The 26,226-nt window shown below is 44.9% G+C and overlaps 1 protein-coding gene and 1 pseudogene across 1 annotated transcript; both read right to left on the bottom strand.

Moving 5' to 3' along the window:
- Window positions 1-226: 226 nt before the first annotated feature.
- Window positions 227-1,058, bottom strand: LOC131403891 (ral guanine nucleotide dissociation stimulator-like). Its single transcript, XM_058538124.1, has 2 exons — window positions 834-1,058; window positions 227-409 (listed from the first exon to the last, which is right to left on the bottom strand). Exons 1-2 carry the CDS (start codon window positions 981-983, stop codon window positions 227-229), a joined length of 333 nt encoding a protein of 110 aa, XP_058394107.1. The 5' UTR covers window positions 984-1,058.
- A 12,489-nt stretch (window positions 1,059-13,547) lies between these two features.
- Window positions 13,548-14,899, bottom strand: LOC131403905 (olfactory receptor 2V2-like; annotated as a pseudogene).
- Between the last annotated feature and the right edge of the window lie 11,327 nt (window positions 14,900-26,226).

The following is a 26,226-nucleotide window of genomic DNA, read 5'->3' as shown; positions in this document are numbered from 1 at the left end:
CACAGAAGTGCTTCCTCACTTGCAGGGGCTGATGGCACTCCCCCAGGGGCAGGGCCCGAGGGGGAGGCTGAATCCATCTCAGACACAGCCTCCTGCAGCTCTGCAGGCAGGCAGCTATGAGCTTCACCAGCCCAGGTAGACTGGTGGGGGGCTTATGTGGAGCATCTATTCACGCATTGCTAAGATGGGCCTGACTCCCCAGCTCCCAGGGGTGGCTATGGCGCTCTCATGAGAGGAGGTTTGCCAGATACTGAGAGCTCAGGTCCCAGTGCAGGGCTCTCGCCACCCAAACCTCAGGATCCTGCTCCCTGGCCCCACCTCCAGGCTCACTCACTTCCAGATCATCCTCCATCCCAATGTCCAGCAGCTTCAGGTGATTGAGGAACGTGCCCAGGAAGGGGACGACACCCTGTGAAATCAGGGTGGGAGTGGTGAGATGAGTCCCACCTCTCAGATGCCCCCATGGACCCTCCCCCAAATCCCTTCACCCCAGCCTCCTGCCCACCACAGACTCCCACAGAGAACAGCCTAGGACCCTCAGCGGCCTCCCCCCAGTTGCCCCCTCCAGGACCCCCGAACTTCCCCAGTCACCTCCCAGGGGCGGCTTTTGGCAAATCCCAGGGTATGTGGTCCCTGCCTCTCCCCTCCCTAACCCATCCTGGGCCCAGCCCTTCCAGGCCTCCTCCTGGTCACTTCAAGGGCAGGCATTTCAGGCTCTTGGGCTCCTGGAGCTGGGCTGGAGGAGGAGGGACCCCTCTCTTAGGGAGGCCTCCAGCCATGAGGTGAGTGACCCCTCCTCTGACACCTAGACCCTCCCCCTCAGGCCACCTCACCTGCTGCTGCTGCCTCTCCTGGGCTCCCTGTGGATCCATCTCATGGGTGGCCCTCACAGATGACACCTCCTGCAGGGTCAAGGACAGGCTCAGGGAGGCCATGTTCCCTTCCCCGTGTCTCCCAGGGCCCTGATCTTGGACCCTGGCCATCTGGTGTCTATGGCTGCTCCCATTCCAGGGTGCCCTGATGCTAGATCACTCCCAGCTCCAACACTCCCTCCTCTGTGCCCTTAGGCCTGCCCAGGCCCCTAAGCCTCTCTCCTCATCAGGTAAGTGTGACAAGGACTCCCCATGCCTCCCAGGGTCCCCTGAGGACTCAGTGTCATCTGACTGTCACCAGTGCTGTTCCCTCCCCCATCGAGGAGGAGGAGCACAAAGCTGCTGTACATTCCTCTCCCCCTTGTACCTCATCACCCCTGTGAGGCCTGCACCACAGATCATCTCCCTCCATTTCCCAGATGAGGAGACCGAGGCCCACAGAGGGGCAGTGAATTGCTAAGGGGCCCACAGAGGAGACCGCTGCCCCTCGCAGCCAGAGGCCCTGGCCCCCGGCCTTCACTCCTCCTCCAGACACACCCCTGACCAATGTCCTGTCCTCTGGACTCTCGGGGTGTGTTGAGGCCCTCAGTCAACCTGAGCCATGGATGGAGAGGCACAAGGTTTCTCGGTGTCCCATGCAAGTGGCTTCTGTGTTTTCCAGCCCCCAGGGATTTTCTGACACCAGGCTGGACCCGAGGCCATGCCAAAGGCCTCAGCTCCCTAGAATCCCCTCAGGATGGTCCCTGCACAGAACTCCTCCTTCATTCACTCAGGAAGGGGACCCCACTGTGCCACATCTGAGTGACAGTGTAGGGGGTGACCACGGCACTGTGTAATGGTGACATTTGCATCCTTTTTCACTTGGAAACTTCTAATGTCCCTTCTCCTTTCTCAGCTCTCATGTTTGAAGTCTGTGGTCTGAGCCTTTGCACAATCCTTAGGCCCCTCCTGCCAGGGCCTCGATGGAGGCCATTAAGAATCTGTCAGGAAGGTCCATTAAGTATCTGTAGGTTCCCTGATAATTCTCATTGCCATCTGGGGCGTATCCTTGACGACAACGCCCTGGGGGAGACTCACTGGTTTGTCAGCAGTGACCACTATCGGGCTAGAGTGCACAGTCCCAGAGAGCACACAGTTCTGTCCCAGATCCACCATTTGGCCCAAGGCTGTGCAGCCCCTATGTTCACAAGGCCTGTGTGACCTCACAGTGCCCATCCCTGGGACAGGCAGAGTGCCCTCCCCTGTGAGGTGCAGTGAAGACAGAAGGAGCAGCAGGGGCCTGGCTTCCTGAGGACAGACTGGGCTGCTTTAGGAAGAAAGGAACCCCCACCCATTCCATCCACCCGCCAGCCTGGAGGATGATGAGGGCCAGCTGATGGGTTCCCATGGAAGCCAGACACCTGCTCATTCTGCCAGCTCCTCACCTCTTGGAACAGTCGAGGCGACACCACTGTATCCCGTGACCAAGGCCTCCTGCCCCAAACAGTCCCCACCTGCTCCTGCAGCTCACACCCCCGCTTCCTGTCCAGCTGGACAAGACAGACCATTATTTCTCGGGGAACCTTAAGTGAAAAACTTACCAAAGCACATCCTGCCTGGTCCCTCCCCACCTCACCTCCCGTCCTTCCAGATTTCCATCCTCCACTCACCTCCTTGAGAAGCTTCCTGCTCTCCCGGTGGCATGTTTGGAAGATCTTTTCAACTATCTTACAGTTCTTCCTGAGGAGGGAAAAAACGAAAGAAACACTGTGGAGTGGTTTTAGGGTAAATCCCTTTTATTTGAAAACCCAGAAGATCCAGAAAGCCTGGATGAGCATTTTCACTGTGTCCTCTGAGCCCTGAGGTGTCTGGGACTGGGGAGGGGCTCTCCTATTGTCACCTGGGGCCTCCATTCTCTTATTTTCTCAGCAGATGTGTTTTAAACAGTCTTAATTTCACGTGGACAGAGAGTTCTGTTGCTGCAAACACTTGAAAATCTTCAATTTGGTTCAAGACATGATCTGTCACTTAGGGAAACTGATTCCTGAAGCAGAACCACTGGCCTAAGTTTTCAGAAAGACTTGAAGCCTGCCAACCAGGTCAGACCCTAACCCCAGGGTTTGCTGTCTCCCAGGAGGTCCCAACTGACTGAAGGGCAATGCCAGCCCTGTGGGGGGTGTCTGGTCCACCCAGGTGGTGCTCGCATGGAGAGAGGCCTACCCACCTGGACACCTGTCTCCACGACTCTTTTAAACGTTGAATGGAGGGGCCCTCCAGAGCCCAGAAGATTGCATGGAGAGAGGAAAGGTTCCTCAGTCCGTGGCATTCCTGGGGAAGGGAAGAGAATGAGCTGTGAGGGGGAGCTGGAGCCCTGCTTCCTCTGGCTTCTGTCCCCTCATTGACGTCTCCTGTCCTGGATGAGACAGCGGCTCAGGGAACCCGGAAAAGGCACAGCTGGAACCTGATGAGGAATACTTCCAGGGAGGAGGATTTTAGCTCAAGCCAAGAAAGGAGCCCAGGAAGGGGTGAGCTTCCTACCACTGGGACCAGGAGTCAGGTCATCGAGGCCTGGCAGGAGGGGCCTAAGGTTTGTGCAAAGGCTCAGACCACAGACTTCAAACATGAGAGCTGAGAAAGGAGAAGGGGCAGTTCCCCCAACTCCAGAGAGGGGCTCCCAGGGCTCCCACATCTTACCTTGGCCACCTGGATCCAGAGCTCCACCACCCTGGCCCTGTCCTGGGCCGTCATGCTCGGGTCCCCAATGCAGGTGGTGATGATACATTCGACCACTCTGTTAAAGTGGGTCATGGTGGCATGGATGGTCGGTGCCAGGTGCTGAATACCCCTGTTGTCACCCTGGGACCAGATGGAGTCCAGGAATTCGTGGGGCCTCACTGTCTTGAACAGCTCCTGGGGAGGACAGGGAGTGTCACCCAGCCCTGTCACAGCCCAGCTCAGTGTCCACAGCCCCCAGTCCCAGGCTGGGTCAGTGGTGAGAGCTGGAGCTCAGGAAGCTGAGAACGTGGCCTGAGGCTTGTGGGAGTCCCTGGGTGTTGCCTGTGTTCCCTGAGGGCACCCAGCACAGGATGACCCAGGAACCGATACTGTGGCGCGGGATAGTGACATTTGCTCCCAGCCCAGTCTCACTTCCTCCAAACACCAGAACTCGGCTCCTGCATGACCATCTCTAGGGGCATCTTCCACCCATTCTGACCATCCTAGGGTCTGACTCCTCTTTCAGATGCACATTCCCCCAAGGCAGCAACAACCACGGGCTTTGTTTGTCTGCCTTGTAGTCATGTACACATTAAGTGCCTAATTAGTGTTGAGGCTGTTGAGGCCTCCTGGGCAAATGAGTGAAGTACCCAAGGACAAGACAGCACTTCAGTGTGCTCCCCTCCCCCACCAAAGCGCAGACTCTGCCCAACTTCCTCTCTGCTCCACCTCATCCATCTGCACAGCCACTCTGCATGGCAGCTGCTCTCAGTGTCAATCTCTCCTGTCCACATGAGGACAGCAAATGCTCGAGAGTTAAGAGGGCTGCTCAGGTCACATGAGGGTACGTGGGGAAGCAAGAGGTTGGACCGAGATCATGGGATTCTGGATCAGGAAATGGTAGGTCTGGGGCAGCTGATGGCACAGGGAAGGCCTGCCCCACCTGCCCTGAGAGCCCCGCTGCTCACCACATCCATCAGTGTCAACTGCTCTGCCACCAGCCGGGGAGGGAACTCCAAGAAGTCAGGCTTCTCCTCCCTCAGCAGCTTCTTGGTGGTCACGTCCCAGGGGCAGGCGGGCTCTGGGACTGGATCTGGCTCTGCTGTTATCTCTCCAGGTGGAGGGAGGATTCTCCCTGGAGCCAATGGTGCAGCTGGCTCCAGCTCAGGAGCTGGCACTGGGGCTGGAGCTGATGGTGTTGGTGGCTCTGGCCCTGGAGGGACTAATGGAGGTGACACTGGCTCCAGCTCTAGCACAGGTGGTGGAACTAGAGCTGGAGCTGGATCTAGCCGTGGAGCTGGCCCTTGCTCTGGCGCTGGAGCTGGAGGGAGCTCTGGAGATGGTACTGCAGGAGGAGAAAGAAACAGTGTCACTCAAGTAGCTGACTTCCCCTGTGCCTGTCAAAGCCAGGAAAGACCCCACTGCCTTGAAGTGAACCAAGCCTCTGAACATTCTGCAAATTGTCATCCGAGACTGCAGTCGCCTCACCTTCCAGCTCTGCCTCAATGGGCCGTGGATGCTCCAGCTGGACCTGGAGAAGGTAGGCGTGGCCCTGCAGCCCCGAGCCAGGCAAGCTGAGATGCAGAGAGGCCAGCTTCATGCTGAAGCAGAGATAGTGCAGGAGCTCGCAGAAATCCTGCCCTGGGTCCGGGCAGGTTCCCACCAGAGAAGAGATGGCACTGGGGGAGGCAATTGGGCAACAGAGTCAGAGGCCTGGCCTTTCCCTCCACGCTTCTCACCCAAGGCACCCTGGCTTGTGACTGGACCCTATGCCTGCCTCTCTCCATCCAGGTGAGAGCCACATGGCAGCCCTGACCCCTGTGAGGCTGTCCTGGCAGTGGCAGGCCTGCTTATCCAGCAGGTTGACACAGAGTGTGTTGTGACTCTCTTCCCATGGACACTCTTCTCCTGAAGGTCTGGGACACAGCCCACCCCAGCCCTCCATGCACTTGTGCAACTGGACTGAGCACTGAGACAGATGTGTGAGCAGGTTGCTCACACACCTCCTGTTCTGGGCCTGGAGGCGGTGGTCAGAAGAGGTAGATGTGGAGAAGGGGAGGCAGATTCAAATGGGTCTGTGGTGGGAATGGGTTTCTAGGGGAGAACTCAGCCCAGCCACCCCTCTGGTAACCAGGGGGCCTGGCACCCATCCATAGCTCTTTGACTCCTGTCCTCCTGGAGTGGAAGCCACCGGGCCTCTTCCTTCCCATGGGAATCAAAAGATGCGTGAGATGCGGCTTCTGACAGGCTCCCCTCAGCCACAGCCTCCATCTCTCCCCCCACAGCTTGTTCTTTAGAGACAGGAGGCCGTCCTTCTGCACCCAAAGACCACTCACTTTTTTAGGTGGTCCTGCGCTCTGCCCTCCTGGCTGGAATAAGGGGAGATGCCTTCAGAGGTAAAGGAGGCTATGAGGGCATCCCTTGGGATGGACGGTGGATGACAAGACCTGCGAATGATGTCGAATGTCAATGTCTGACTCTCAGATGGAAACTGAGGCCACACATTGTGTCTCCTTCATTCACTGGGTTTACTGTCTCCAAATGTCCTGCATGCAGTAGGTGCTTAATCTACATGGTTGAATGAATGTAATCCACCCAGAACCATCCGAGACACCTGAGTGGGCCTAGGGCCTCTCTGCTGCCCCAGAGATCCTTGACTGGCTACCCCAAGGAAAAGGACCAGGACCAGCTGGATGGAATCTCCAACTCCTTGACAGGGTGGTTTCCATGTGCTTTTCCAAACTCAGAAAGGCCGCATCTCAGACATGGGTGAGGCAGACTACTTTTCACGGGGAAGAGAGAAATAAACACCATGAACAACCACAGCACGTCCACAGCCCTCTCTGCAGAGCCAGGCACCAGGTAAGCACCCACCATGGCTGATCCCATTAGTTCCTGCAAGATCCCCATGAAATTTATCCTCTCCCACCCCACTTTTCAGAGGAGCAAACTGAGGCTCAGAGAGATTTGGTAACACTCCCAGGACATACAGCTGGCAGGGGCAGAGTCACCACTGTGTTGAGGAGGGAGTGGGCACTCACCTAGTAAACAGCTGGTCCAGGACCTGGTGGGATGTGTCTAAGGCCGAGTAGTTGACCATGAAGGTGGTGAAGCTAGAGATGTTCCTACTCAGGAAAGCTGGTGCGATGGACTCTGTCAGCTTCTCCCTCACGCCTGTCTGGAGGGCCTGCATCCTGCAGGCCTCATTGAAATTCACGGTGGACTCATCCTCACACTGAGGGAGAGGAGGAGGTACATACACTCAATGACATCATGGTGAACCAGCGGGAGGATTGAGGTGACTTTCTACCCTCCTGTGTAGCTGGTGGGAAGGAGTGGAGGTCCAGATTCCTTTGGGAGTGGGACTGTGGAGCACTCTAATGAGAAAACCCTGGGGGGTTCCAGGGGAGACTCAGATTTGAGTCTGCATTCTAGTAGTGCCTTGGTCATCTCAGAGTCCTGGGTATGAAGACCCCTCTGCACCCACACTCACCTCAAACCAGCCCTCTTCATTGATGGACTGGTGCACCTGTGTCCTCTCCAGGGAGATGGCGAACTGGAAACCATCTACCAGCTCCTCAACCATCACTTGGGTGCAGCTCTGCAGTGACAGTGCCCAGAAGTCAGGCCAGGAGGCATCAGGGGCCTGCCTGGACTTTGCCACAGAGGGAAACCCCACCACAGTTCAGGCACAGAGGGGCATCTGCATAGTCTCCATCAGGGAAGGAATGTGATGACACCTCGACGGCCTGGGATTCACATGTGGGTAGAAGAGCTTGGTCCCCAGCACTCACCATCCTCTCCTGCAGCCAAGATCTTCAGTATGAACATGACACACCACCAAATCTCCACCATTTAGCTACCTGCTCCTGCTCAGGGTGGTTCCTCCTCATACTACCTTCTCTAACTCCACCTCCCACATACACACACACACACACACACACACAAAGAGGGTCAAGGGGTGTGGGGCTGTCCATTTGGGATCACAGTTGTGGCCTGATCTAGAGTGGCCTGCCCTGGGCTACGCTGTTACCTGATGGTTCCTCCTGCCAAAAGGCCACAGACATTCGAGGTGAGGGCTGAGCCAATGTCTAAAGCGACTTAACATGCTCTCATTCTTGGCTTTCCGGGAGCCAGAGCCTCGGAAAGTCACGGGACAACACGAGAACATCCTGCTGTGTCGAGTGTCTCCACTCAAATGAACTGGACAGGAGGCTGTGGTTACAATGTGGGTGCCTGGTAACCAGAGTTCTAAGTTCTGTTGGGGGCTGTCACCAAGGAAGTGAGGTCACTTCTTCAAGGTTCTATTACTTGGCCCCTTCCTTCAATCAGACCCACCCAAAGACCCCGCTAGGCTGTTGGCTGCTCTCCCTCCTTGCCCATGTCATCTCCATCACTGTACACAAATATCCATCACCACCCTCCCCACAGCTCCTTGGGAGCGGAACCAGTGGCCAGCTTTGAGGAGACAGAGCTGAAGTCACACCTCTTTTATCCTACCAGTTCTGTGTCCTGGAAAAGCCACTGTGCCTCTCAAGATCTCCCCAGTCTCCCAACCTGCACAATGGGGATGGTGCTAAAAACAGCTTTCTAGGAACATCGTCAGGTGTATATGAGATAATACCTACGACACCTGTGGATTGGTGTCACATGTATCTAATGCTGAACCTCCCATCTATGTCAGTTCCATCTGTGCAGCCTCCACAAACCCCCACTCCATACTTCTTGTCACACATCATTGGCCTGAATTTGGTCTGGTCACTCTTATCTGCAAGAGGGGTTAGGAATTTTATCTTTTAGTTTGTTGAATTGCCACCCAAAATAAAACTGATTCTCTGTTCTGAATATTAAGGGAGAAGGTGAACAGTGGAAACTACCCGTGCTCTCGCCCTACACTAACCTTCAAGTTGAAGGGGAGGAGATGAGCTTTTCAGATAAATCAATCACGTATTTACCTACCACAGGCTCTCTTTTCTTGTTGTTTATTCATCCACAGAGAACAAGTAGTCTTGCTTCCAAACCAGAATGTATGAGACGTCCACTGCCCTCTGTTCCCAGCAGAGTGACCAGAACCAATTTGTTGGCTTTTATTTGCCTGGCCCTTGTAAGTAGATCTGAGAACATTCTTTCTATGTCCTTCATAGAGTGGGTCTGGGAGGGTCTGAGGTTGTAGAGAATTGTAGGCAAGTAGCAGGCTCCTGAAAAACTGGGTCAAATTTGAATCTCTGTAATTCGAAGAAGGAGAGTGACATCAGCATCATGGTGGAATAAGACACCTCCTGTTTTTCTACTCCTGCACTAACAATGCTTTGGCATCCATCCATAGACAAAAGTGCCTTTGTGGGAGAAGTGGGATCCAGCACCATATGCCAAGGGACCCAGAAGGAGTCTCACCCACCCATGCATCTGGTAATAGGCAGACAGACCTCGGTCCCAGCTCTGGACCCTGCAGTGGCCCGTGAACCAGCTCAAGCTCCTTTCAGCTGCTGCACAGAAACCCCTGAAAACACTGTCTTAGATCATGACACACAGAGGAGAGGGCCTTTGTGGAAGTCCAGGTTTCAAGAAGAGAAGTTCCAGCCCTCTGTTGGAGCACAAAAATATGAGTGTGGATGGGTTGAAGAGTTTGGGGGCATTGGCAGATAGGTACTCTTAGAGGGCTTTAAAGGATGTGGATCCTGTAACTGCACTGAGCACTCCATCAAGAAGTCTCCCACGACTTGTGGGCTATGCCTCACCCATGGATCTCCCCAGCTGGCCTTTAGGCACCCCCAGTGCTCTGCGTGCCTCACATACACGCACCTCCACCCTAGGGCTTCTTCCCTGTGTATGCTCCCAACAGTGGTGGTTAGAGTGAATTTTGGAGGACAGCTAGTGAGCACGTGCAGAAACTTAGTCCAAATCCGCAGGCCAGAGAGAGACCACAAACTTGAGGTTTCACACAACCTCTGGAATACAAAAGGGAGGCTGTCAGCGCCCAGCCTATTACATCACAGCATCAAGAGAATGCATACAAGCTGGAGAATTCTGCCATTAATGAACAAATTAAAAATGCTGAGATTATACTGGTATAACACATTAAAATACAAATGTATTATTGAAACATACATTAAGTTTAAAAATTGACATTTCAAATGTTGGAAAAATTAAGTTTGAGAAACCTTGTAGGTGGTCAGTAAACATCTGTCCCTCCCTCCCTCGCCAGAGCAGCCGTATGTATATGTATAGATACACACACACACACACACATATATATACCCCCTATAAGTTATATATATAGAGAGACGCATATGTGCATGTGTGTCCACAAACACTCATACATATATATAATGCATGTACCTATGTATATCACATACATGTATGTATACATGATAGAATACTCACATGCACATGTGTATATCTCTACAATTTCACCTTCAATAAGGTAAATTTCCGGTTTGTATTGACTCTAAATATCTCTGCTTTTTAACTTGTTAGGTCTGTTTCGGTTTGTTTTCCCCAAACTTTCTGGTTAGTCCTCTGGGCACTTCTCAATTGGATAACTGTTATGGTTTTCATTCGTTGTTGTGCTTTCATTTTCTCTTTTTAATAAACATATTTGTTGGAATATGACATACAATCAGAATAGAGCACAAATCCAAGTGTAAAGATTGATAAGTTATCAAAAAGTGTACACATGTGTTAACAACACCCAGGCCAACAAACAGAACATGACCAGTTCTATTTACAGTAGATTATACATGATATATATAATAGATAATAACCACAATTACCCAGATTATTATTTCTCCTTTTTCAGGAAGTAGCACACTGAATTGCAATGCATAAAGGAAATTTGGTCATGATGTGGCCTCCTTAAAAAATATAGCTGGATTTGGAAGGTTAATTTTTTTTAGGAATACATGAGTTTAGTTCCAGAAAAAAAGAGGCTTGTAAATTTCCTTTCCTGTAATGACCTTGTAAGATTTTTGTAGCAACGTTAAGCTATTCTCATAAAATGAATCAAAAAGTTTTTCCCACTTTTCCTGTTCTGTGGAAGAGCTAGACTCAATGTGTATTATTTCTCTCCTGAATGTTTGGTGGAATTTGCCAGCAGAGGTGTTGGCCACGATGAAATGTGGGAATGTTTTAAACTATGGATTCAGTTTCTTCTTTAGATATGGGACTATTCAGATTTCTCATTTCTCCTTGAGACAGTTTTGGTAACTTTCATTTTCCTGGCAATTTGTGAATTTCATCTAATTTTCAAATGAATTGACATGTTATTTATGATGACACGTGTGTTGTCAGGGAAGGTCTGCGGTGACTCTCCTGGGGGCAGATGTCAAGCTCAGCTCATGTGTCCCCGAAGCTTCAGGCACCTGGATGCTGGAGGGAGAGCTTGTTCTCATTGCAGGACGAGAGGCTGAATGCTTTTCTTCTCGCCTTCTGCTCTCCATTCACACCAGCTCAGGAGACCTTGTTCCTGGGCAAGTTGGCGTGCAGGCAACACCCCATGTAAATTCTTCCAGGCCTGGTGGATATTTGGAATTTTTTTCTGAGATGTCCTCTTGAAACCACATGGCCACTTTTGTATAATATTTTCTCTTTATGTTATATTTTAGTCAGTTTTTGTAATCACATTTTCAATTTTTACACCGTACAAGGCTGTCTCTTAGACTCCTAAGTGTTTTCAGTTTTAACTCCTTCATACTTCTCCCGGATGTGCCTGCCTTACGGTGATTCCTCCTTCATGGGAGCTCTGAAGCTCATCCTAGCTGCCTGGTTGTTGATGGTGGCAGATACACAGGTTTGATGGGGCCGAAGGTTAGGCAGTTTGATTGCCTGCCTTCTGCTGCACCATTCTCAACCCACAGACGCCATGCTTCTCTGCTTGTCCCAGAGCCTTCAGGTGTAATTACTCTTCCTCCCCAGCGCTACCTCCAATCTCATGTTGATATTATTGCTGTTCTCTGAAGCATTTGATGATGTGTTCAAATGAACAAGCATTTTGGATCCTGAACCAAAGAACCATTTACAAAACGCACTCTGAATGTGATCTGCTTTTCCATTCATTAAACTTTTCTCATAAACTTAATCACTTTTCTCCATGTGTGTGGAATTCACTAAGGATGTTCCAGAGCCCCGGTGATGTTACTTGATTTAGCTATAAATTCTAAGGCTTCAGGAGAGCTGTTGCCACAGATGGAGTGAGTTGGCTGGGCATTCTTCCTTAATTAAGTGATTGCATTGGATTTGAAGATAATTGTGGTTTGAGTCTGTTCCCTAAGGAGCCCCATCCCTCTCAGCAGGTTTCAGTGCAAGAACTAGCAGTATGTTCTGGCCTTGGTTTTTGCCATTGAGGAAATCAACAGAAACTCCCATCTTTTACCCAACATATCTCTGGGAGTTGATCTCTATAATGTCCTGCACAATGAACAGAAGGCACTGGAGAGTTCCCTCATTTGGGTCTCAGGGCTGCGCAAAGACAACCCAAATTACACCTGTAGGAGAGAGAGCAAGTCTCTAGCAGCCCTTACTGGAACAACATGTGCAATTTCTGCCTAGATTGGAACACTGCTGGAACTGTACAAATTTCCACAGGTAAGGCTGTGTGGGATGGGGAGACATGAAATCATGTCTACTTTGATGCCATTCTCAGGTGCCTGAAAAGGAAGAAAGGAGGAGACTGTGTTTATGCATCTCTCACAGGATGTAATCTCCAAGGATGAGGGTATAGAGTCTTAGTGAGGTATGCACATTTCCTTTATTTGGCAGCCCTAAGCACTATGATTTCATCCATGTCCATTGATAACAAGGTTCCAGGGACCATCTGCTCTTGGCCAGATTGGGTCCCAAGCCTGAGTCAACAAGTCATTTGCATGAACATCATTTGCAGTGATGCAAATGAACTGCATCAGAGGAGGCAATGTCAGGTGTAAGGTGCAAGGGTCAGAAAGGGCCCATGTCACTCAGGGCTCAGACAAGAACATTCCAGCATCACAGCCTCCAAAGTGCAAGATAGGGAGGGACAGCCTCACACGCCCACGGCCCAGGGCAGTCACAGGACATTCTGTGTGTGACCCATGCAGGGCTGCACACCAATCATGAGTGCAGAAACACCACAAGCCCATGAGGCCCTGCCTGGGGAAGCAAAAGTCATGCTGAATTTATAAGATTCCAAATCAGTAACTCAAGATCAATGCAGAAATAAAGTTGCATTTTTGATTTTCTAAAAATTGACCTCCTTTCCTTTTCCTCAGTTCTTTTAACCATGCTCATTCCGGGATCAATATGTTGTGATGATCCACTTCTGCACCCTCAACATTGGTTTCCTCCATTATTAATGTTGTTGTGAGAAATTCCTCCCTTTCGTCACCCTAAAGCAGAGGATACTAGCTGGGAAGAATCTTTGTATTCACCATCACTCCAAACATCTATGACTTTGACAAAGGTCACACACACCTCTATGGCCCTGGAGCAAAGGGGATTTTAGGACAGTGAAACCATAGTTCTATATGAATCTGTAATGGCGGATACATATTACTATGTATTTGTCAAAACCCATAGAATGTACAACACAAAGAGTGACCCTAATTCATTCCCTTTTAAGCCTTGGTATTCATTTGTTGCAATTTTTCTCTTTTTTTGAACATTATTACTAGGATTTTATTGAGTATATTTGTCATTTATTAGAATCTAATTTAGTTTTATTTATCCTTTCGATGTTTGTCTTTTAGTTTGTGAAGCCTTCCTCTAATATTTATCATTTTGTGTCGTCTATTTTCTTTGTGTTTAATTTTCTGCTCTTTTTCTAGCTTGTGATGAATGCTTAGAACTTAGAAATTCAACTTTTCTATATTATACACAATTATATATAAATATATATAATCTAGGATTATACATTTCTCTCTAAGGATAGTTTTAATTCCACCCCAAAAGATTTGATGAATAATATTTTTAATTGGAAATACATTCTAATTTCCATCGTGGTTTACTCATTAATCATGGGTTGTTTACAAATGTATTTATTAATCTCCAAGCATGTAGGAATTGACGTTAGCAATAAGAATTAAGAAGTTAAGCTCAGGGCATCCTCTGATAGCAGATGTAGTTCCAATTTTGAATAATAAGTAATAGCAATCCCAATGCGTTACTTCTGCACAGATCTTGAGTTCACAAAGTCCTGTATTCCATTTTAATGTATTTTACAAAAGAATTAGTCCAAAAAAGACTGAGGGGAAAAAGCTGGTTTTTCATCAGAGCTATAGAGTACTGCTTTAGGGTTTAAAAAGACCTCTGCAAGCCTTGGGTGTCATAATCCTCATTATTAATGAGGAAACTGAAACTCACATAAAGTAGATTATTTACCCAACATCACACAGCCAGGAGGTGGCAGCACCAGGCACAGGATGCTCTGGACCTTCAGGCCTGCCTGCCAACCCTGCAATGGTCCAGCCCCTTCCTCGGGGTCCCCATCATCTCCCGGTTCCTCAAGCTATAAATGAGAGGATTGAGCATAGGAGTAAGGTCCGTGTAGAAGATAGAGACCACCTTGTCATGGCTGGGGGCCCGGTAGCGCCTAGGCCTCAGGTAGATGAACATGGCTGCCCCATAGAAGAGGGAGACAGCTGTCATGTGGGAGGTACAGGTGGCCAGAGCCTTTTCACCATCCTGAGCAGAGTGCATCTGGAAAACAGCCCTCAGGATGCAAGCATAGGAGGCCAAGATGATGGAGAAGGGAAGGAACAGCATGAAGACACAGCAAGAAAATATCACATTCTCAAAAAGGGATGTGTCTATACAGGCCAGTTTCAACAAAGATAGCATCTCACAAAAGAAGTGGTCCACCTCCCTCAAACCACAGTAGGGAAAGGTCATTACTACTACCATCTGGATCAAACTGTCTATTATCCCAAAGGCCCAGGAGCTCCCAACAATCCCAAACAGATTCTCTGACTCATGAGGATGGGATAGTGAAGTGGGTGGCTAATGGCCACACAGCGATCATAAGCCATGAGTCCCAGCAAGAGCCCCTCCGATCCCACGAGACAGACAAAGAAGCCACATTTGTATACCACAACCCACAAAGGAGATGGACTTCCTGCCAGACAGGAAGTTGACTGCCATCTTTGGCGCATTGGTACAGACCAACATGAGGTCCATGAGGAAGAACTGAGGAAGAAGTACATGGGTGTATGAAGTCAAGCATCTGTGTAGATTAGGAAGATGAGGAAGACATTCCCACAGAGGGCCACTGTGAAGACTATCATGATTGCTGAGAAAAGTACAAGGTCAGTTGGACTGTGGGAAAAGATGCCCAATGGGACAAAGTCGTCTGTGGATGATTGGTTCAACCACGTCTCCGTGGCTCAGTTGATGTTTCCGGTAACCTGTGAACATGGACAAAAAATATTGGTTGGACTGACATTTCTTTAACCTCTGCATTCCACATCTTCAGCTAGCTGTTTTGTTTGTAACTCATGAGGCCTCAGCAACAAAAGCTTTGGGACATAGAAGAGGACACTCCTTCATATCCCTATGACACAGCAATAGGAGTTCTCCCAGCTCATGGAATTGGACCACATATCTGGACTGGTGTGTATCCTTATCTAGATGAGTAGAAACTGAGTTATTTTATGTGTCATGGGACCTTTGGACAATCCCCTTTAGCAGGCAAAGTCTTGGCTTTACTGTATGATACAGAGTCTACTGTCTGAGACCACATGGACTTGGTAAACTATCTCTAAGCGGGCTTAGGCCATTTCATTCCCATGAGATAATTTATGTGTTACAGAAAGGGAAGGGAATCAAGCATAGTTTTCTCTTTAGTCTGTATATCTTTCTGTATGTGCTGAGAGTTTATCATGCTGGCCACTCTGTTATGTTTGTAATATCAATTATGGAAGTGCTCTCTAGTGCCCCATATGAGAAGGAAGAGCTGCAGTTGGATGCCATTGTTGTCAATATTGGGTTGACAAAAAGTCACAATCCAATGGGGAGCAACAGTGACTTGGTTCCCAAACCTCTTAAGAACAGTGAGGTCTTTAATTGTGCTGAGACTTTTAAATAACTCCAGGATCAAGGCTTCAGTATAAGTGGGCTGGAATCAAGTACAGTTAATAACCTACTTACAAAGTTACTTTTAGTAGAAATCAAAGAGCCTTCTTTATAAAAACCTTCTGACTGAAAACTTGCACCTGGCTTTCTGAACCTTTTACTCACTGCCTTATAAAAGTTTCAATCAATTTATTTGGAGCGTGTCACTGAAAAGGGATTTTCCTTGATCTTTGGTCAAGAATTTTTTCTAAATATATTACTATGGAATGGAACAGGAGGCATGGCCTGATTTTAGATGGACAAAGCTAAATCGAGAAATAAAAGTCATGCATATTAAAAAAGATAAAACTCCCTTGATGATATGATAGTTGCAGTATGTGAACCCAAGGCAAATAACAGAATAAATAATTATAAACAACTGAGTGGAAAACACTGCCATTATTCAGGCACAACTCTTTTATTGTTGTCCTCACACTCACCCAGTGAACCTTGTTTTCACTGTCTAAGGCCTTTACGGTTTTTATAGGATTCTCTCTCTTCTCTCTCATCAGCCTCCTTCTAATTTCACTTGTCTCATTATCCATCCAGGGCTGAACTATCAGGCATTTTCATGGTTCTGAAGGTAGCACAGCAGTGAATATTTTTTCCTTAAGTTTGTATGAGCTATCTACTGCTGTGGAACAAATAGCTCCAAAATTTAGCAGCTTGGAATAAAACAGGGAACATTTGTTATCTCAGTTTCTGTGCATCAGGAATGTGGGTGCAGCTTAGTTGTTTGCCTCTGGTGTTATGTCTCTCAGGAGGTTACCGTCAGCTGTTGGCCAGATGATAGTCCTCTCAGGGCTGGACTGGAGGAGGCTCCACTCCAAGATCACTCGTGCGGCTGTTGGCAGAGCTCAGGCCCTCTTCAAAGGCCCCTCACAGCATGGCAGTTGACTTCTCCCAGGGTGAGGGATGGAAGAGAGAGGGAGAGCAAAAGCACCCCACACAGAAGCCGTGGTCTTATAACCTGGAATTGGAAGTGACACTCTGTGAGCTCTGCTGAATTCTAGTCTTTAGAAGTGAGTCACTAAATCCAGCCCATGCTCACTGGGAAGGGAGCCCACGAGGGCATGAATACCAGGAAATGGGGACCAATGGGAGCATCTTAGAGGCTGTCTGCACAGCCTTTCATGTTCTAGTCTCATACCCTGATTGCAGGTATAAATAAATGGGACTCAGATAATTTTAACAAGTGATCTTGTCATGTAAGAAAGGTGGTGCCATGCAAGTTGCCTAGAAAACAAAGAATCAAAGATTTTGAGTTTGTCAGTCTGTTTCTCATCTGCCTGGTCTAGTGACAGGCAATACACAATCGGTAAAAATAATGTTTGACTTTTGCATCGCACAGTGCTCATACCTATTCCTCATTTGACCTCATAGTGATCCTGCAATGAAGGTACAGTGATTATTAAATTAGCCCCTCTTTTACAAATGAGGAAGTTGAGGCTCTGAGGAGCTGGCTGGATTGTCCAAGGTTACATGGTGAGTAAGTATGGGCCCCTTCCCAAAACTTGAGAAGGGGCCTTTGGAATGTAAGTTCCAGATACTTTATACCTGGCTGTTTGAGGGAAAAATATCTTTAGAAGGGCAAGCTACCTTATCTTGGAGAAATTCTCAGATAGGAAATTACAGTTCCCTTTCTGTAATTCTTAGCTCTCTCAGCAGGCTTCTGATCCATAATCTGTACTCTTAAACATTAGAGATCCTTTTACTGAAGGGCAGTACTGGTTTCCTTTCGGATATAACTCTCATCACTGTTAAATTAATTAAACAAGGAGGCCAATAGGCTGAGTGGCTTTAATGCCTTACCATCCTACCAAGCAAACCCAAACCTAAGCCTGTAAATGTCTCAAGACAAAGATATCAAAACCTAAGGACAATCAACCAAAAATAGCCAACTAGGATTTCCAATAAGTCAAATGCTTAAGTATAGCCAATCAGATAACTTCCTTGCTTTTCTTCTGCCTTTTCTCTATAAAAGTCTTTCCCTTGGTTCCTGTCAGTGGAGCACTCCTAAGCACTTCCAGTTTGATGCTGCACAATTGGAATTGCTTTTTGCTCAAATAAACTCTTAAAATTTTTAATGTGCCTCAGTGTATCTTTTAACATCACAGATGAATACATGATCATTTATGGTTAAGTTTCTGTCTTTTGTGTTGGTTAGTAGAAGTGGAATTCGTAATCATAGATGAAAATCACAATTACATTTCTGGCCCTGTGAAACTCAGGGAAAGATCTCAGGGTGATGACCATGAGGCTGAGGTGGAGGAGTCAGAGAATCTTTCTGTCCTCCTGTCTCTCCAAATGAGACCAAAATCCCCATTGGATCCCAGACACCCCTCCCAAGCCTCAGCCCCAACCCCAACTTCCAATTGCCTGCCCGAATATATGCAATCACATTTCTTGCTGACACCTCAAACAGAAAACAATTTAAGCTTTAATTCTTACCTGCATGTCCCAGAAAAACAATATTTCCTATTCCCATCTTATTTCTTTAAAATGATACCTATTGCCCCATTCAAGCTCAATAAGATCCATGCTGGCTACCCCATGTACCCCAAATCAAACACTCTCCTGGTCCTGTTGGTTCGTCTTAACACAGACTCTTGCTTCTTACAACCAGCCCTCTGTTTTCATCCTTGGTGTCACCACTGTGTTCAGAGCATCACCGTTGCCAGCATGCATGTAATGGCCCTGACTGTGCCTCTCCTTGCGTACTGCAGTGTACTGCAGTGTGTACTGAGAGCCTCTCTGTGGGTCCCTTCACAGCTCAGACTTTGAGCCCACGTCCACCTCTAACGGATTGAAGTTCCCATGTGATCCCGCTCTCCCTTTTCAGCTTTTCATCCCCAACTCCCTCTAAACAAGCCCTATATTCCAAATGATCTGACACCTGCAGCTGCCAAATACAGCTTTTGTTTGACCTTTTTGGTTTGCTCATGCTGTTCCATTCACGTGGCATATCCTCCTCCAAAGTCCTCTAGTCCTCTGATCGGGTAAAACTTGATTGCATACAACCAAGAAACAGCTTTACTTTTAGCTAGGACCACCATAGAATCTCCTTCCCTACCTATTTGGTTTTTTTTTTTTACTTAAAGACACTTTATGTATATTTTAATATCTGATAAGTCTACTCGTCCTTCATAGTTTTTCTTTTTTAGTATTATTTTATTGAGGTCATATTGGTTATAACATTGTGTAAATTTTAAGTGTACATCATCATTATATTTCAGTTTCTGGGTAGACTGCATTGTGTTTACCACCAAGAGTCTAGTTCTTAATTCGTCACCATACATATGTGCCCCTTTACCTCTTTCACCCTCACCCCACCCCCTTCTCCTCTGGTAACCATGAATAGGTTCTCCTTATCTACGTGATTGTCTATCTTCCACGTATGAGTGAAATTATATGGTATTTGTCTTTCTCTGTCTGACATTTTGCTTAGCATAATACCCTCAAGGTCCATCCATGTTGCCACAAAAGGCATGATTTTGTCTTTTTTTATGACTGAGTAGTATTCCATTGTGTATATATACCACATCATCTTTATCCATTCATCGGTAGATGGGCACTTAAGTTGCTTCCAAGTCTTGGCTATTGTGAATAACGCTGCAATGAACACAGGGGTGCATGTATCTTTACGCATTGGTGTTTTCAAGTTCTTTGGATAAATACCCAGCAACGGAATAGCTGGATCATATGATATTTCTATCCTTGATTTTTTGAGGAATCTCCATACTGGTTTCCATAGTGACTGCACCAGTTTGCACTCCCACGAGCAGTGTATGAGAGTGCCCTTCTCTCCACATCCTCTCCAACACATGTTGTTTCCTGTCTTGTTAATTATAGCCGTTCTGACGGGCATGAGGTGATATCTCATTGTAGTTTTGATTTGCATTTCCCTGATAGTTAATGATTTTGAACATCTTTTCATGTGCCTGTTGGCCATCTGTATATCTTCTTTGGAGAAATGTCTGTTCAGGTCTTTTGCCCATTTTTTAACTGGGTTGTTAGTTTTTTTGTTGTTGAGATGCATGTGTTCTTTGTATATTTTGAAGATTAAGCCCTTATCAGATATATGGTTTGCAAATATCTTCTCCCAATTGTTAGGTTGTCTTTTCGTTTTGTTGATGGCTTCCTTTGCTGTGCAGAAGCTTTTTAGTTTGATTTAGTCCCATTTGTTTACTTTTTCTATTGTTTCTCTTAGCCGGTCAGACATGGTGCTTGAAAATATGTTGCTAAGACCAATGTCGAAGAGTGTACTGCCTATGTTTTCTTCTAGAAGTTTCATAGTTTCAGGTCTTACATTCAAGTCTTTAATCCATTTTGACTTAATTTTTGTGTATGTTGTAAGGTAAGGGTCTACTTTCATTTTTTTGCATGTGGCTGTCCAGTTTTTCCAACACCATTTGTTGAAGACACTTTCTTTTCTCCATTGTATGTTCTTGGCTCCTTTGTCAAAGATTAGCTGTCCATAGATGTGTGGGTTTATTTCTGGGCTTTGGATTCTATCCCGTTAATCTGTGTGTCTGTTTTTGTGCTAGTACCATGCTGTTTTGGTTGCTATAGCTTTGTAGTATATTTTGAAATCAGGGAGTGTGATACCTCCAGCTTTGTTCTTTTTTCTCAGGATTCCTTTACTTATTGGGTGTCTTTTTTTGTTCCAAATAAATTTTAGGATTCTTTGTTCTATTTCTGTGAAAAATGTTGTTGGAACTTTGATAGGGATTGCATTGAATCTATAGATGGCTTTAGGAAGTATGGACATCTTAACTATGTTAATTCTTCCAATTCAAGAGCACGGAATATCTTTCCATTTCTTTGTGTCTTCTTCAATTTCTTTCAGCAATGTTTTATAGTTTTCTGTGTACAGCTCTTTCACCTCTTTGGTTAAGTTTATTCTTAGGTATTTTATTCTTTTTGTTGCAATTGTAAATGGGATGGTATTCTTAATTTCTCTTTCTTCTACTTTGTTACTAGTGTATAGAAATGCAACTGATTTTTGTACGTTGATTTTGTATCCTGCAAATTTACCATATTTGTTTATTACTTCTAAAAGTTTTCTGGTGGATTCTTTAGGGTTTTCTATATATAAAATCATGTCATATGTAAATAGTGAAAGTTTCACTTCTTCCTTTCCAATTTGGATCCCTTTTATTTCTTTCTCTTGCCTGATTGCTCTGGCTAGGACTTCCAGTACTATGTTACATAAGAGTGGTGACAGTGGGCATCCTTGTCTGGTTCCTGTTCTTAGAGGGATAGCTTTCAGTTTTTCACCATTGAGGATGATATTAGCTGTGGGTTTCTCATATATGGTCTTTATTATGTTGAGGTACTTTCCTTCTATACCCATTTTATTCAGAGTTTTTATCATAAATGGATGCTGTATCTTGTCAAATGCTTTCTCTGCATCTAGTGAGATGATCATGTGATTTTTATTCTTCATTTTATTGCATAAGCCTCTTTGGATTGTTGATTTCAGGTTCATTGGATAGATTCCCAGTAATGGGATGGCTGGGTCATAGGGCATCTCTATTTTTAATTCTTTGAGGAATCTCCATACCGTTTTCCATAGAGGCTGCACCAGTTGGCATTCCCACCAGCTGTGTATGAGGGTTCCTGTTTCTCCACATCCTCTACAGCACTTGTTTTTTGTCTTGGTGATTATAGCCATTCTAACAGGCGTGAGGTGATATCTTAGTGTTGCTTTGATTTGCATTTCCCTGATGATTAGTGATGTTGAACATCTTTTCATGTGCCTATTGGTCATCTGTATATCTTCTTTGGAGAAGTGTCTGTTCATTTCCTCTGCCCATTTTTTGATTGGGTTGTTTGCTTTTGGTTGTTCAGTTGTGTGAGTTCTTTATATATTGTGGAGATCAACCCCTTGTCAGATGTATGTTTTGCAAATATTCTCTCCCAGCTGGTGGGTTGTCTGTTCATCTTGATTCTGGATTCGTTTATCTTGTAGAAGCTCTTTAATCTGATAAAGTCCCACTTGCTTATTTTTTCTTTAGTTTCCATAGTCTGGGTAGGCATTTCATCTGAAAAGATTCCTTTATGACCAATGTCAAGTAGTGTGTTGCCTATATTTTCTTCTATGAGTTTTATTGTTTCAGGTCTCACCTTCAGGTCTTTGATCCATTTTGAGTTAATTTTTGTGAATGGCGATAGTAGATGGTCCACTTTCATTCTTTTGCATGTGGCTGTCCAGTTTTCCTAACACCATTTATTGAAGAGATTTTCCTTTCTCCATTGTATTTTCTTAGCACCTTTGTCGAAAATTAGCTGTCCATATATGTGGGGTTTTATTTCTGGGCTTTCAATTCTGTTCCATTGATCGGTGTGTCTGTTTTTGTACCAGTACCATGCTGTTTTGATTACTATTGCTTTGAAGTATGTTTTGAAGTCAGGGATTGTGATGCCTCCCGCTTTGTTCTTTTTTCTTAGGATTGCTTTAGCTATTCGGGGTCTTTTGTTGCCCCATATAAATTTTATTATTTCTTTTTCTATTTCTGTGAAGAATGTCATTGGGATTCTGATTGGGATTGCACTGAATCTGTAGATTGCTTTAGGTAATATACACATTTTAACTATGTTTATTCTTCCAATCCACATGCATGGGATATCTTTCCATTTCTTTATGTCATCATGGATTTCTTTCAATAATGTCTTGTAGTTCTCATTGTATAGGTCCTTCACCTCCTTGGTAAGATTTATTCCTAGGTATTTTATTCTTTGTGATGCAATTGTAAATGGTATTATCTTTTTGAGCTCTCCTTCTGTTAGTTCATTATTAGCATACAGAAATGTAACTGATTTTTGTAGATTGATTTCGTACCCTGTGACTTTGCTGTAGTTGTTGATTATTTCTAGTAGTTTTCCAACGGATTATTTAGGGTTTTCTATATATAAAATCAAGTCATCTGCAAATAGTGAGAGTTTCACTTCTTCGTTGCTTATTTGGATTCCTTTTATTCCTTTTTCTTGCCTAATTGCTCTGGCCAAAACCTCCAGTACTATGTTGAACAGGAGTGGTGAGAGTGGGCAGCCCTGCCTCGTTCCTGTTCTCAGAGGAATGGCTTTCAGTCTTTCCACATTGAGCATGATGTTGGCTGTGCGTTTGTCATAAATATCCTTTATTATGTTGAGGTACTTTCCTTCTATACCCATTTTGTTGAGAGTTTTTATCATAAAAGGATGTTGTATCTTGTCAAATGCCTTCTCTGCGTCTATAGAGATGACCGTGTGGTTTTTATTCTTTGTTTTGTTGATGTGATGTATCACATTGATTGATTTGCAGATGTTGAACCATCCCTGCGTCCCTGGTATAAATCCCACTTGATCGTGGTGTATGATCTTTCTAATGTATTGCTGTATTCGGTTTGCCGATATTTTGTTGAAGATTTTTGCATCTATGTTCATCAGCGATATTGGCCTGTAATTTTCTTTCTTTGTATTGTCTTTGTCTGGCTTTGGTATCAGGGTGATGTTGGCCTCATAGAATGATTTAGGAAGTGTTCCATCTTCCTCTATTTTTTGGAATAGTTTGAGAAGGATGGGTATCAAATCTTCTTTGAATGTTTGATAAAATTCACCAGAGAAGCCATCTGTTCCTGGACTTTTATTTTTTGGGAGGTTTTTTTTTTTTTCTATTTCTTTTTTTTTTTTTAATTTTTTGTTTATTGCAGTAACATTGGTTTATAACATTGTAAAAATTTCAGGTGTACATCATTGTACTTCTATTTCTGCATGGACTACATCATGTTCACCACCAAAATACTAATTACAACACATCACCACACACATGGGAGGTTTTTGATTACTATTTCAATCTCTTTACTTGTGATTGGTCTATTCAGATTCTCCATTTCTTCTTGGTTTAGTTTTGGGGGGTTGTATGAGTCTAAGAATTTATCCATTTCTTCTAGATTGTTCAATTTGTTGGCATATAATTTCTCATAGTATTCTCTTACAATCCTCTGTATTTCCGTGGTATCCATTGTAATTTCCCCTCTTTCATTTCTAATTTTATTTACTTGAGCCTTTCCTCTTTTTTTCTTAGTAAGCCTGCCTAAAGGTTTGTTGATTTTGTTTATCTTCTCAAAGAACCAACTATTTGTTTCATTCATCCTTTCTACTGTTTTTTTGGTCTCAATTTCATTTATTTCTGCTCTGATTTTTATTATTTCTCTCCTTCTGCTGACTTTGGGCTTTGTTTGTTCTTCTTTTTCTAGTTCTGTTAGGTGTAATTTAAGGTTGCCTATTTGGGATTTTTCTTGTTTGTTAAGGTGGGCTTGTATCACTATGAGTTTCCCTCTCAGGACCGCTTTTGCTGCATCCCATATGTTTTTGGTATGGCATATTTTCATTTTTGATTGTTTCCAGATAGTTTTTGATTTCTCCTTTAATTTCATCAATGATCCATTGGTTTTTCAGTAGCATGTTGTTTAATCTCCACATTTTTCTCACGTTCCCAGTTTTTATTCATGGTTCATTTCCAGTTTCATAGCATCATGGTCTGAAAAGATGCTTGTTATGATTTCAATCTTCTTAAATTCATTGAGGCTTGCTTTGTTTCCCAACATATGGTCTATCCTTGAGAATGTTCCATGCACGCTTGAGAAGAACGTGTAGTCAGCTGTTTTTGGATGGAGTGCTCTGTATATGTCTACTAGGTCCATCTCATCCACTTTTTCATTTAAGTCTACTATTTCTTTATTGACTTTTTGTCTGGATGATCTATCCATTGATGTAAGTGGGGTATTAAGATCCCCTACTATTATTGTGTTTTTGTTAATGTCTCCTTTTAGGTTTGTTAATAGTTACTTTATGTATATTGGTGCTCCTATGTTGGGTGCATATATATTTATAAGTGATATGTCTTCTTGGTGGAGTGTCCCTTTTATTATTATATATTTCCCTTCTTTGTCTCTCTTAACCTGTTTTATCTTGAAGTCTACTTTGTCTGATATGAGTATGGCAACACCTGCTTTCTTTTGTTTGCCATTAGCTTGAAGTATCGTCTTCCGTCCTTTCACTCTGAGCCTGTGCTTGGCTTTAGTTCTGAGATGTGTTTCCTGGAGGCAGCATATTGTTGGGTCTTGCTTTTTAATCCATCCTGCCACTCTGTATCTTTTGATTGGAGAGTTCAATCCATTTACATTTAGGGTAATTATTGATATATGAGGGCTTAATGTTGCTGTTTTGTCACTTATTTTCTGGTTCTTTTGTGTTTCCTTTGTTTCTTGTCCCATTTGTTTCGAACTGCCGATTCAGTTTGGTTGTTCTGTCTTATGACTCTTCTAGTTTTCTCTTTGTTTATCATATGTGATTTTGTTTTGATTATTTGTTTAGTGGTTACCTTGAGGTTTGTGTAAAAAATCTTGTGTATGAGATATTCCATTATCTGATGGCCTCCTATTTCCTTATACTAAGTCAATTCAATCACTTTCCTCTTCCCCTTCTAAGTCGTTCTTGTTATACCTTATTTTATCTTGTGTTGTGGCTGTGTGTTTACAGTGATGAGGTTAAATTTATTTTTGATGAATTCCTTCCTTTGACCTTGATTTTAGTATTTAAATGGTTGCTAACCTATTCCAGTAAAGATCTACTATTTTTCTGAGTTTGTCTACCTATTTTTCTCCTTGCTCCAAGCTTTGTATTCCCTTTCTCTTCTTTTTTTCAGACCTGAGGGCCTTCTTGAGTATTTCTTGTAGTGGGGGTCTCATGGCCATGAACTCCCTTAGCTTTTGTTTATCTGGGAGAGTTACTATTTCTCCATCATATTTGAAGGATATTTTTTCTGGGTAGAGTATTCTTGGCTGAACGTTTTTGTCTTTCAGTATTTTGAATATATCATTCCAGTCACTCCTAGCCTGTAAAGTTTCTGTTGAGAAATCCGCTGAGAGCCTGATGGGAGTTCCTTTGTACGTTACTTTTTGTTTTTGTCTAGCTGACCTTAATATTGTTTCTTTGTCATTGACTCTGGCTAGGCTTACCACTAGGTGTTGTAGAGAGGGCCTTTGTCTATTAATATATTTAGGTGACCTGTTGGCTTCGCTTACTGGTATTTCCTGCTCCTTCCCCAGATTTGGGAAATTCTCAGCTATTATTTCCTTGAATAGGCTCTCTGTCCCTCTTTCCCTCTCTTCTCCCTCAGAAATACCTATAATTCTTATGTTACATTTCCTAACAGAGTCAGATATTTCTCGGAGACTTTCTTCATTTCTTTTTAGTCTTAGTTCTCGCTCCTCTTCCATCTGGACCATATCTGTATTCCTATCCTCTAAAATGCTAATTCTTTCCTCCATATTGTCAGCTCTGTTCTTTAAAGATTCCAGATTCTTCTTTATCTACTCCATTGTGTTCTTCATCTCCATCAGCACTGATTGGTTTTTCTTTATGATTTCAATCTCGTTTGTGAAAAAACTCCTAATCTCATTGAATTGTTTGTGTTGTCTCGTATTTCATTGAGTGTTTTTATGATAGCTATTTTGAAATCTCTGTCGTTTAGATTATGGATTTCTATGTCTTCAGGGTTGGTTTCTGGGTGCTTGTCATTTTCCTTCTGGTCTGG

Source organism: Diceros bicornis, unplaced genomic scaffold (genome assembly GCF_020826845.1).
Source record: "Diceros bicornis minor isolate mBicDic1 unplaced genomic scaffold, mDicBic1.mat.cur scaffold_95_ctg1, whole genome shotgun sequence".
Lineage (NCBI taxonomy): Eukaryota > Metazoa > Chordata > Mammalia > Perissodactyla > Rhinocerotidae > Diceros > Diceros bicornis.
Note: the sequence above shows the minus strand (reverse complement) of the source record. Positions and strands in the feature narration are given on the sequence as shown.